Source organism: Drosophila ficusphila, unplaced genomic scaffold (genome assembly GCF_018152265.1).
Source record: "Drosophila ficusphila isolate 14025-0441.05 unplaced genomic scaffold, ASM1815226v1 contig_106, whole genome shotgun sequence".
NCBI classification, from domain to species: domain Eukaryota; kingdom Metazoa; phylum Arthropoda; class Insecta; order Diptera; family Drosophilidae; genus Drosophila; species Drosophila ficusphila.
The window spans coordinates 11,446,213-11,458,713 of NW_025063993.1; the positions used below are offsets into that span (position 1 = coordinate 11,446,213).

Genomic DNA, 12,501 nt, shown 5'->3' on the forward strand with positions numbered 1-12,501 from the left:
CAATATAAACGTTGTTAAAAAACTTGATATTCAAAAAATCATGGGATAAAAAACAACGATGTTATCAATTTATTTCCATTAATTCTATATATAATTTTCGATCTCTCCTATGGCAGCTATATGATAGAGTTATCCGATTTTGATCAAATTTAATCCGAAATTCAATAACAGTTAGAAAACGCCATCTTGAAGAATTCAAGTAGATCTGACGAAAAACACCGGCGTGAGAATTTTTCATTTCATTCCCTCGTATGGGAGCTATCCTTTATAGTCGGCCGATCCGGCCCGTTCCGACTTATATACTGCGTGCAATAATTACACACCTTTTGGGAAAGTTTCAGCAAGATAGCTTTAAAACTGAGAGACTAGTTTGCGCGGAAACGAACAGACGGACAGATGGACAGACGGACAGACGTACAGACGTATTCCGATTCTGCTCGTGATGCTGATCAAGAATATATATACAGTCAGCGCCACAAAAAAAGCCGCACTTAAAAAAATTTGGAAATCGTGCAGTCACTATGCTTGGGTTCCCCTAAATTTTATTCTCTGGGCATTATTTTTTTAGGGAGGTTTCCCTTAACTATTTTCGACATAATTTCGTCATTTGAAGAGCGCTATTGCTTAAGTTGCTTTTGGTAGAATTTTTTTTGTAAAGACACCAGTAAAATCATGCCAAAGCAAAAGCAGTTCACTGATCGCGATAAAGAAAAAATTATTTTATTGGCTGAACAAAATGAGTCAAATCTGCAAATAGCGGCTGAAACACATTTCAATGAAAGCTCAGTGCGTCGTTTTAAAAAAAAATATCGTCAGACAGGTGAATTAAAAAGGAAAAAAGGGACAGGTGAAAAAAAATGCACCACGTCACGTGAAGATCGCTTTATTATGAGAACGAGCCTGCAGAATCGTTTCAAAACTGCAATGCAGATAAGATCTGAGGTACATGAACAGTTTTCAGAAGATATTTCGGAGCGAACTGTTCAACGTCGGCTTAACTGAAACCAAAAAAAAAAATTTTATTAATATTAAAAACAAATTTAAAATAAAAATTGGTATGCACTTTTATTAACATACCATCAGTTAACTTGTTAAAAAAAAAATTGGGCGAATCCGCAATCATATAATGAAACAACAGGCCCTGAAAGTTGTAAATTCGTAAACCTTCAAAGTGCGGCTTTTTTTGTGGCGCTGACTGTACTTTATGGGGTCTGAGGTGTCTCCTTCACTGCGTTGCAAACTTCTGACTGAAATTATAATACCCTTTTGCTCTGCAAGTGTATAAAAATGAGTAGTGATGAAGAAGTTTCACTTCTGTCGTGCGTAGGCTGGACACACCCCTTTTTTGATAGTTAATTTATTACTTCAGATAAAAAAGGTAGTTGTGTAAGTAATTAGGCATTAAAAGGAACAAATCCAAAGTATTTTATCAACCCTCGATTATTTAGTAGTTGCGTTTTCAATAGTCCAGCTATTAAGTTAAAACCTCCCTTATCCTATAAAATTATTTAAGCTTACACGTTGATATGCGTAGAATTATTGAGAATATTTTCATATCTTGTATTTGCAAAATAGCCGGAAAAGAGATACAATTTTCTTTTACCAATTTCTAGAAAACCAACTGGTTACAAATTTTATGAAATGCAAGCTGTCAAATGAATTCAAATAAAATTACTGCTTGAGTCGTTAGATTTGCTATACCCTGCTTGCCAAAACATAGAATCGGTGAACTGCTTTTAATAGCACTGCCTAATAGAGTTGCCAGATTGTTAGAAAAACATCGTCAAGCAGTAAAAATAACATAAGGGTTAACAAGCAGTTAGCAAAAACACCGTTACAATTGAAATTTAAAACTTTAAAAATTAGCTTATTCAATAATGTTTCAGCGCTAACAAAAAAATATAACACAAATTTAAAACGTGATTTTTAAGAATAATGTTAGATTATATTATAATATCAGAAGTTTTTCTTGACAGCCTAAAAGTAAAATCTGTGAAATTATTAAGAAAAGGTAAATATAAAATTTATTTCGACAAAAAGGCCTCAGAACCACCACAAACAACACTCCCAACTTCCAACCAAAAAGCTAAAAAAGCTTCTTTAAGCCATTTGTGGTCACTTGGCTTTCTGATTGCTTATAAGACATAATAATAGATGCCTCATACTAAAAGGCAGTCAGTTGTGAATAATATATGGAGTAGTTGAGTGACCTGAGTTGAAAGAAGCTTATATAAATAGAGAGAACCGTATATTCGTTAGATATTTAATAAAAAAATGTATAAAATATATCGAGAGTTAATTTGAATAGTGCGCAATGCAACCGAGAAAGCAACTTAATCACACTCCTTGCCAAAAACCCATCCCCACACAGCAACAGTTTAACAATGCCGACATTGAATTCCCATGGCAACTGAGGAAATTCCGCCGTTGTTGTTTATTTTGGATACAAATTCTAACCAATGTCAGCAAAATACAACCAAAAATTAATTAATAGAACTTTTTTTAAAAAGCAAAAAATATAATCATGTGTTCAACAAAGAACCCTTCAAAAATGTGTCACTCACTTTTTTACACATAAATTCGACAAGCGGTAGACCTTAACCCGATAAATAAAATAATATTTTTTAAACCCCAAAAACCTAACAAGTGAAAAGTGAGCAATGCCGACGATCCCGAAGCGGGAATACAAGCCAAATGGCGGGGGAAAGGGCTCCGGGGGAATGGATTTCCTCAGCTCGGGAATCAAGGGAACGGAGGTCACCGAGATGCAGTTGAAGTGGCACGAGAATCCCTGCCCCGCGCCTCCATGCAAACAGGCGTTCTGGTGGGCCAGCCAGCCCAAGCCGATCAAAATCAAAGGTTGTCCCAAGTGAGTAGCAAACAGAAAACACCCAAGGGATTTTCCATATCCTCTATATACTATAAAAATATTAGGGAATATTAGGCTACATTAATGTAAAATAAAGTAATATTCATTTAATGATAAACAACTTTAGGAAATCTGTTTCACAAACAAGTACTCAAAACAAAAACAAATATTATATACGAGTATATGCATTGCATATTTATTAGATTACTTTTATTAAGCTAAAATTAATTATACGAGCATTTATTTTATTAACAATCATATTTATATGATGGACACTTTAAAGCTCAAGAAATGTGCTCAGTAATTCTTTCTTTAACACCTTGGGAAAGGGTTTTTCCACATGTCTCCCTACCGGGGTCAATGGAATCCGAGACCAAAAACGAAAGTCATAAATTGCGTAAATAAATTATTAAACGCTGGCCGTGTTCGGGTGATGGTCAATACAATGGCCAAGCAAAGGGCACGCAAGCCGGCTTCCATTTTGAATAGAGCCTTCGTGTCCCGAAAGGAAAGGCAGAACTGATGGGCGAAGTGGGGAAGGATGGTGAGGGGAAGTTATGAGGAGTGTGCAAGTCGTTGAGTGCTCAAAACTAGAAACTGACGCACTATCATAAAAAGATATATATATATATATTCATATCGGACTATAGATAATGACGGGGGCTGGACTTGGGTCGGATTAAGGTCAAAATGGGAACAAGGATGATCCGAATGTGTGATAAAAATACAGTAAACTTTAATGCATCGATATTAAGTTATAGCCAATTCATGACCCTCCTAAACTTAAATCTAATTGAGGTCAATATTAAGTTGATTAATCTTGATGATTATATTATAGCATTGTGTGGGAGAATAATAATATTTATAACATTATTTTGACATATGAAACCAGTATGTCTTTTCCCTGTTAATTAAAGTGATTTTTGGGGCTCCACCTTAAAGGTTGAAGGTCAACCAATAACCCAAATTTATTGGATGATTGGAATCGTAGATTTGAAGAAGCCTTCAGAGTTACTACCTGTTCTTCAATCATAAAGTAGAGCTGTTGAGCTTCTGATGAATTACCCACAAACCTTCTAGCAATTATCTGAAATCTGCGTTCTGACCTTTTCTCATTACCACACCCACATGAGCACCTCCTTGAAGTGCCAAGAAATCCACTTAATTATGCTCAGTTTGCTGTTGAATTCCGCTTATCAGGCAGTCCGAACAGTCCGAATTGACCTTGGCCATTGACATTACGCGGGGGGAGTTCCAAGTTCCAAGTTCCGAGTAGTAGTCGCCGAACCACCCACCTCCGATTTCAATGTCAGCCAGCGAAATGCGTGAAGTCATCTCCAACAAGGCGACAGGAAATGTGGACACCATCGAATGAAATTCAAGGTCCTCCACCCGGCAGGACCTTTAATTGGAGGCCCAACGACCTGGGTGGGAAAAAAGAGGCTTTTATGCAAAGTAGAATTCCTGGGAACTTTGATTTGTCCATGCCAACGCGGCTGTTCTGACTGTTAACAGTTCGCATTATTATTGCAACACCTGCCCATCGGTTGCCTTAAACTACGACTCGAATACTAAAGAAACACTCGGAAAAATTACTTAAAATAAAGTTTGCAATTCGGAATGTGAGAAATACCATAAAACATAATAAGACAACTCCTTTGAAGATTTATCAGATTATGCAAAGCAGAAGTAAAATTTCAAATATATGATCGAAATTAAATTTATATAGCAATCAAGATAAAAATGTTATTTAAAGTTGCATAAACAAGTTTCTAAAACCATTTAAAAATGAAAACATCTTAAAGAAATTATTGTTTTCCAATCTATGTTTTATAAAACGGAATTATGTTTTATTAAGCATTATTCCTAAAAAAAAAGTTTTATTTTGGGAAATCCGTTTGAAGAAACCCAAGGACAGCGAAAGCTAAAAATTCCCAGAAACCATTTCCAATGTTTTTCCGACTGCACGACCGACCGCTGACCAAGGGCCGAATCAATATCGTCGCCGGGTCCGAGCGCGAGTCCTGCTAGTCCTGCGAGTCCTTTGGTCATTTGGCGTTCGCCATTCGAAGTGAGCGGTACGTGTTCCGCGTTGAAAAGAAAGCAAACCCCAACAGAGCAACACCTGAGCAGCGGGCAGCGAGCCACGAGCCACGAAAACATAGGAAAAGTATTGATTAACTTTTTCGGCTATTCGGCTTTTCGGTGCGGCGGGTGAGAGGAGCGAGTGGTGGCTATTTATAATGAACGAGGTGACCGGTGGCCGGGACCGCGGATAGCCGAGCCGGAAGCGGAGACCATGCCAGAGACGCAGGAACAGGAGCAGCACCCAGCACAACTACTCTCACATCCAGAACCCTTTCCCCTTTCGAATCCGAATCCGAATCCAGAGCACTTTCCCGACAATAGACAACAGGATCGCGTGCAGAACTTCTCCTTCGCCAGCAGCTATCCCTACGCACCAGGACGAGTCTCCAACTCCAACTACAACTCCAGCTATAAGTCAAGCTACAACCTCAACCACAACTATAACCCCAGCTCCAACTCCAACTACAACTCGTCCGGTTTGAACGTGCAGCGGTACCAGAGTCCCTACAATTTCCAGCACGTGGTGACCAACGCGTTCTCCGTGCTGCGCCACCAGCCGTCGGAGGAGCAGGAGCTCGACTCGTCGTATCCCTCGCGACCCCAACAGGCCATCGTGCGTCCGATTCGGCGGGAGGAGGCGGCCACAGCGGATCGCCGGGACAACGACCAGGATGTAGAGCCCCCGCCGCAGCGATCCTTCTTTTCCCGCAGCAACCAGGAGGTGCGCAGCTTCGCCGATGAGCTGAGCCAGAAGCTGCGCTTCCTCGCGCCGGAGGAGAACTCGTACGGCGGTCGCCAGAGCGCCAATTCCGGCGCCTGGATGGATCCCGCCATGGCGCAGAGGCCCCGCTTCGAGACCACGGTGCCGCAGGGCATCTTCCTGCCGCCGCCGCACGAAGTCCAGATGATTCCGGCCACCATGCTGCGCAGGCATGTCTACGCCTACTCCTCCTATCCCATGATCCTTCAGAGCTACTACACGAGCAGCAAGGATGTCTCAAGCGAGAGCAAGGAGCTCAAGGAGCACAAGGTGGCCGCCACCCGGCTGAACGGAGTGCGTGCCACGGCAGCGGTGGCAGCTGCCACAGCCGCGGCCTCCAAGTCCTCGCACGATTCGCAATCCCTCGCCGGCGGTCTGCACATCACCAAGGCTCAGTTCCAACAGCAGTTGCAGCAGCGCCGCAACCACAACGCCGACAAAAGGTAATAAAAAGGCCAACCCCCAAAAAGTGTGGGGCTACATGGGGCTAAATAAAAACCAGAAGGGAAAAGGCAGGGGAAGCCAAGGTGGGAAGGTCCAACAACTGACCGGGGCAAAGTGGGCCAAAATATATTACCATAAATTCAAATGAGGAATATACTGCCGGGCGGGAATGAAAATGGAACCAGAACTTTGCTTTTGCGACCTTTATCGATTGACACCCGAACAATTCAATTAGAAAGGTTTCTTTCTCTGAATGCTATAAGTATATTTAGACTTTAATGAGGTTTCTTAAAGAAAGGTATAACAAAGTTAGTATTACCTTGAAAGAAGTAGATTTAAATTTAGATCTTTATGAATACCAATTAACAAGTGCCACACTTCTATTTCTTTATGATTTTGCTCTTCTTATAAAAACAATCATTAATATTAGGGTAAAGATTCGATTTGTTAAAATGATTGTAATAATTTTCTTGATTTTCAAGAGGTTAAGTATTTTAGATGCAGAGATAGACAAATAGAACACAAAGTTGTTCCCCAGACAATTTTCCCCATTTTCCATCCATTTTCCCCCTCTTGCAACCATCTATTGACTTTTCAACAATTCAATTAGAAATGCTTTTCCAATAACATTTGGACATTGTAAATTCCCCGAGCGGTTTGATTAATTTATTTGGCGCATTCTCGAATGGGAAACTCGTTTGCCTTGCATAAAAGGACATGCGAACGCGGCGGACAAAGGACCCTTGAATGTGTCGTGTCAGAGGAGAATATCCTATATTCCCAGCTCGGCGCTTAAATAATTTAAATCTAGATTTCGTAAACAACAACAATGGGGGAAAACCAGCAAAAAAATACTGCCACAAATGGAGGGAAATTAAGTTCAATTACCACACCAAAAGAGTTAGAAGGACACCTATGGAAAACAAAACAAAAACAGGTCCTGCGGCGGTTGTCTCCCTTAAATGGTTGTTGTTCTGGTAAATGGGACTCCTTTTTTTTTGGGTTAAAAAATATTATGAAATATCATTCAAGAGGGGAGAGAAGAGTTAAGTGAATGCAAGTCATTGGGTCATAATAAGAACAACTCACACAGTTCAGTTTGATTGTTTTAAATACCTTGTAAAAAATGAAAACTAATACTGGCAACCAAAAGTATATTTTCTGTGCAGGGTATATCCAAAGTAATAGGCATACGGAAACCGGACTATGGGTTCCTCGTTCCATTAGCTGATTGCTTTGGACTTCAGACCCAGACCCAGAGAAACGTTGTTAGACATTCGCCAGCAACTTCAATGTGACTTCCTGTTTGTGGGCCAAAAGTAGCTGAAAATTTGCATAGGTCACGAGTTCAGGTGCCAAGTTCTCCAAGTTCTCCTGGTTCTTATGCCATAGTGCAATGTCTGACAATGTTGTGTGCCCCGCAAAGGTGCACATGCGGTAAAAAATGTTTGTTTCCCCGCCTTCCTGCCGCCGCCCCTTCTACGTATATAGTAAATTAGCAAGTCATAAATTACTCACCAGCTGCGAACTGGACTCGCGTAACCTTAAAGCTTTAAGTCCGTGCCCCGCCATCTGACCCAAAAGTGTACTGAACTTTCGGGAAATTGATTCGAATCGGAGATGACTTGACAAGCGGCCTGCGAGGGCGTTGAGAAAGGCACAAATTTGATGCTTATCGCCTTGAAAGTGCAACAGATTTAGGGTCTACAAAGAAAATAGAAGTGCACTGCGACAAAGATATCCATTGGAATTTTAACTGCAAACACCATATAGGCTTTTCATAATAAACAAATTAATGGTTAACCGTTTAACAATATATAATTACGACTTAAGTTGCTGATAAAATGATCATTATAATATCACCCCATTTTAAACAACAACAACCAGATTCTGTCCAACTGTTGTATAATATTCTTTTATTAAAAGGAGGAAGAAGTTAAAGAATTTATATTCAGAATTTCATGAAATCTTCGTTTAAACATTAATCATGAAAAAGTATTATTTTTTTTAAGCATTTACATTTTTATACAATAATTTATAAGATCTTTTTGCAAGGGTTGCCTTAAGCTGCATGTGCAGTTTGTTGAACTGGGTCGAGGTTCACTAATTGATGGCTCTCGCCGGTCGACACCTCCTTCATTTCCACCTGCTCCGTTTCCTCTCCTTGCAGACCCATCGTCCCGCCGCCGGAGCCTTACAAGAACGTCATGTACGACCGGCGCGTTATAAAGGGCAGCAACTTCGGCAACTCCTCCATGGTGGTAGGTTTCGTTTTCCGGGGCTCAGTCCGCCGGCAGCCCTGACCCGCGACTAATCCGCTTTGCTTTCCGCTCCAGACGGACGTGGACCCCTTCGACAAGGCCGCCGAATTGAGGCGCCGCAATATGCTGCGCAAGAGGACGATGCAGTGCCGCAACCAGAGGAATGTCCTGGGAACTCCCCCGCCGGTCAAGGGTCGCAAACACGAGACAATCCAGACGGAGAAGTACCTGGAGAAGCTGGTGCAACGCCCGCCGGAGTTCTCCATCGACACCCAGACGGATCTTTTCCTCGAGAAGCCACCGACGCCGCCCTTCGTCCCGGCCAAGGTGGGCGTGGACGTGGGCACCGAGATCGGCGACGGCGAACTCTTCCACTTCGATGCCGAGGCGCAGCCCATCATCGATGTCCTGGTGGACGCCTGCATCGAGCAGAGCATGCTGGAGGTGGCCCACGAGATGGAGTTGGCCAGTCTGCGGCGCAAACAGGAAGAGTAAGTGCTCCACAAGCTCCACAAATATTTACAAAATATAGTTTTATAGAAAAAAATATGGTAAAATATCTCAGGGATATAGCGCAGGGATATACTGCATATAGCATTTCCTTTTCCCCACTTAATCTTTTCCCATGATTACCCACAGATTCCTCGCCCAGAGGGAGGCAGAGCTGGCCGAGCTGCGTCGCCTGGAGGCGGAGGAGGTGCGCTTGCAGGCGGAGAAGGAGCGCCGCCTGCGCCAGGACGCGATTGCCAAGGAGCTGGACGCCGAGATGCAGAAGAGCGTGACGGCGGCCAAGCTGCTCCAGGGACACATTGCCAGCCTGGTGCCGGAGGTCCTGGAGAACATCGAGCCGGCCAGTGATGCCGTGAAGAAGGAGCAGCTGATGAAGAGCATCTGCCCGTGGCTGTCCGCCGAGGTGGCCGAGGAAGTGGGCCACATCGTGGACTCGCGCGAGATCCTCACGGCCATTATCCAGGAGATCATCAAGCAGCGGGCCGAGATCTATGCCGGCTACAAGGACGGCGAGACGGAGCCATCCGCCAAGAGTGTCGACATCTGTGAGGAGGAGGGCTGCGCCATCGACGAAATGGAGGCGTGTCCTTGCGAAACGGAAACGGAAGAGTGCCCCGATCCACCGACACCGCCTCCTCATCTCTAAATGATTTCGTTTGCGTTTAGTTATCAATTCGAGTCCTCAAGAACGGCGGTAACCAACCCCACACACACGTACACCACCCACACACACACACACACCTGCAAAAGAACCGCTTTTAAGTCAAGGTTGGCTGCAACTTTGTTGTTGTGTCTGGCGAAGGACTCGATTTACCGCAGGATTCGCAATCGGGCGCCAAACACAATTGCACAGCGGCGGCGGCGAAACGGAATCGAAAGGCAAATTGTAAACTGAATAATTGTTAAAGGTTTTTGTGTTACCAAAAATTCAACGAATAAAGCTCGACAAACCAAACCAAATATTAAGATATAAGATATAATATTGATCTTGTCTACAATATTAATTCAATAGGAGATTCATTTATATTAAAAATTTAAACGCAGACCGTTGAGGTTATTCATAATAATCGTTTAAAGCTATGTCACTTTAAAATCGGTCAAAAATTACAAAAGTTATGGGATGCGGAAGTCCTGTTTTGGGTCACCTTTGCGCAAACCATCGGAAACTTGGAAAAATCTGACATGAAGACGTAAATATCGATATCTTCTATCGATTCCATTATGTCAGCTCTAATGTGACGTCACAACAATTGTTTTTCCTGAATGAATCACTAGGCGAAATTCCTTGTTTTCATTAGTAAATCGGCTGTCCAGGGAGAAACTAAGATGTTTTCCAGCGGCCCCAACTACAACAAACTGAAGACCAATCTTCGATTGGCTCTTAACCGTCTGAAATTGCTGGAGAAAAAGAAGGCGGAGCTCGCCCAAAAGTCGAGGAAGGAAATAGCCGACTATTTGGCCACGGGTAAAACTGAGAGAGCTCGGATTCGTGTAGAGCACATTATTAGGTGGGTACATCAATAGCATAACCCCAATATGTCACCTATATATGTACACTTTAGGGAGGATTACCTTGTGGAGGCCATGGAAATGGTGGAGATGTACTGTGACCTGTTGCTAGCAAGATTTGGTCTGATTACCCAAATGAAAGAACTTGACACTGGGATCGCTGAGCCGGTAGCCAGCTTGGTGTGGGTGTGTCCCCGCCTCCAGAGCGATATAGCGGAGCTGAAGATCATATCGGATATATTTGTGACCAAATACGGGCCCCAATTCGCTGAGCAATCGCGAACAGCCACTGGGGAGCACTTCGTATCGGAGAAACTGATGCACAAGCTCACGTTGCAGGCGCCACCCAAACTATTGGTCGAAAACTACCTTATTGCCATTGCCAAGAACTACAACATTGAGTACGAGCCGGATCCGCAGGTCATGCAGGAGGATCAACCGCAGCAGCCGCATTTGATTGACCTTTCAGATAGGAACAACTTGAGTGGTGGCGGTGGTGCTCCCCCACCGCAGATGGGATTCATTGGATATCCGGCGGTGCCTCCACTGCCTCATATGCCGGAACCGCCCAGTGTGAAGCCGTTCAATTACCCACCTTTCGGAGGAGGTGGTGGCGGAGGGGGAGGAGCTCCGGCCGGAGCATGTGCCGCTCCACAGCCGATGCATCCACCACCGCCGTTCGCCTACAATATACCGCCCAATCAGCCGGCACCACCTGCAGTCCTGCCTGCTAAATGCGCCGAGGAAAAGGATCTGAACACCAACTTTATCAATGTAAATATGCACCTTACAATTTAATTAATAATGCAGAAGAAAAAGAATTAGATCATCCAGTTGCGATTGAGACGTAATACAATTTTAATATACGAAAAAACTATCATAAAACTGGTTAAAGTTCGACTCACACTTCTGGTATTTCCATCGCAACTGCATGAAGTATTCAGAACCTCCTTTGAAGATAGTTCTTAGTTAAGTTTCCGCATGTTTTTGCATGACTTTTGGGCTGTTGCAGCGTGAATCGAACAATACGGATGGCTCGGGCAGCCCGGATGAGAATATTTTGGTAGGTTATCTCTGTGTAGAATGCTGTTAAACCCACAACTAACTTGCTTCTCGTTCTGCAACATCACTAAACAAACAAAAATCGCTTCCGTGGGTTCCTCTCCCCACTGTTTATCTCTGTGTGACGTCTTTTGGTTTCCCTCTGCCCACTGTGCGTGTAAGTCCAGTCATCCAAGTGATTCATACTTTGCTGCCCACTGTCTGCCCACCTGTTATCATTTTGCTTCGTCTTGATGTGCCTTATTGATTTGTTAAGCCACTATTTTTATTTTGAATTTGCCTTATGTTTTCTTTAATTTTGCTTGACAGCGCCCCAAACCCGATAACGACCCGCCGCCGCGTTACACCTCGATTAATCCCGTAAACCTCCAGGTCAGGACATTTTATTTGACCCAAGCACATAACTATAATTTTGTACATATAAACCTTTTTTTTCTGAAATATTTTTTAATCAGGAAATAATTATTTTTTGTTCGTGGAGCCCCTCAATTAAATGCTATTTTAGTAACATTGATATCAAAAACTAATCAACAAAATTTAAAACTATTTTAAAAAACCAGAAAAAGAAGGATTTTAAATTTAACGGCTTGCGCTATTTAAAATATAAATAAGTTAATTAATTTTTATTGTGTTCCCTTCGCAGAATGCCAACAAACCGAAACCTCAACCCCGATCAAAGCTGCCGCCGGGTAATCCCACGTTCCCAAGTGCTCCTCCAGCGCTGGATTTTCCATCGTTGCCTAACGTGCCCAACGATCTGCCAGATATTCCCGGTGCAGGTGCCGAAAAAAAGGACGACGAGGAAGAGATTGACTTCGACGATCTTTCACGACGTTTTGAGAACCTCAAAAAGCGAAAGTAAAGCTGGGCAGCAGATGAATTTTTTTAATCTACAGTATATTTGTTATAATCTCGATCCTGTTCTATATAAACAATCACATATATGTAAAGAACCCTTGGTTTATTTTAATTGCGGATCCATTTTCTCGGAATTATTC

General features: G+C 42.8%; 2 protein-coding genes across 8 annotated transcripts; both read left to right on the top strand.

Moving 5' to 3' along the window:
* The first annotated feature begins 2,551 nt into the window (after window positions 1-2,551).
* LOC108093263 (radial spoke head protein 3 homolog B) lies at window positions 2,552-9,892 on the top strand. 2 transcript variants are annotated; one of them, XM_017193241.2, is made up of 4 exons: window positions 2,552-2,869; window positions 8,332-8,422; window positions 8,498-8,913; window positions 9,062-9,892. In XM_017193241.2, the coding sequence occupies exons 1-4, from the start codon at window positions 2,661-2,663 to the stop codon at window positions 9,576-9,578; spliced, it is 1,233 nt and encodes a 410-aa protein (XP_017048730.1). In that variant the 5' UTR covers window positions 2,552-2,660; the 3' UTR covers window positions 9,579-9,892. The 2 variants fall into 2 exon arrangements, with proteins under 2 accessions (XP_017048730.1, XP_017048731.1); XM_017193242.2 differs by lacking the exon at window positions 2,552-2,869 and adding an exon at window positions 5,100-6,160.
* Window positions 9,893-10,161: 269 nt separating this feature from the next.
* On the top strand, window positions 10,162-12,456 carry LOC108093215 (IST1 homolog). Of its 6 annotated transcripts, none has more exons than XR_001771471.1 (5): window positions 10,162-10,440; window positions 10,495-11,215; window positions 11,454-11,504; window positions 11,671-11,875; window positions 12,147-12,205. XR_001771471.1 is itself a non-coding variant. In XM_017193178.1 (5 exons), the coding sequence occupies exons 1-5, from the start codon at window positions 10,259-10,261 to the stop codon at window positions 12,363-12,365; spliced, it is 1,236 nt and encodes a 411-aa protein (XP_017048667.1). In that variant the 5' UTR covers window positions 10,162-10,258; the 3' UTR covers window positions 12,366-12,456. The 6 variants fall into 6 exon arrangements, 5 of the variants coding, with proteins under 5 accessions (XP_017048667.1, XP_017048669.1, XP_017048670.1 ...); XM_017193178.1 differs by having other exon boundaries at window positions 11,813-11,875; window positions 12,147-12,456; XM_017193180.1 differs by lacking the exon at window positions 11,671-11,875 and having other exon boundaries at window positions 12,147-12,456.
* Window positions 12,457-12,501: the final 45 nt, after the last annotated feature.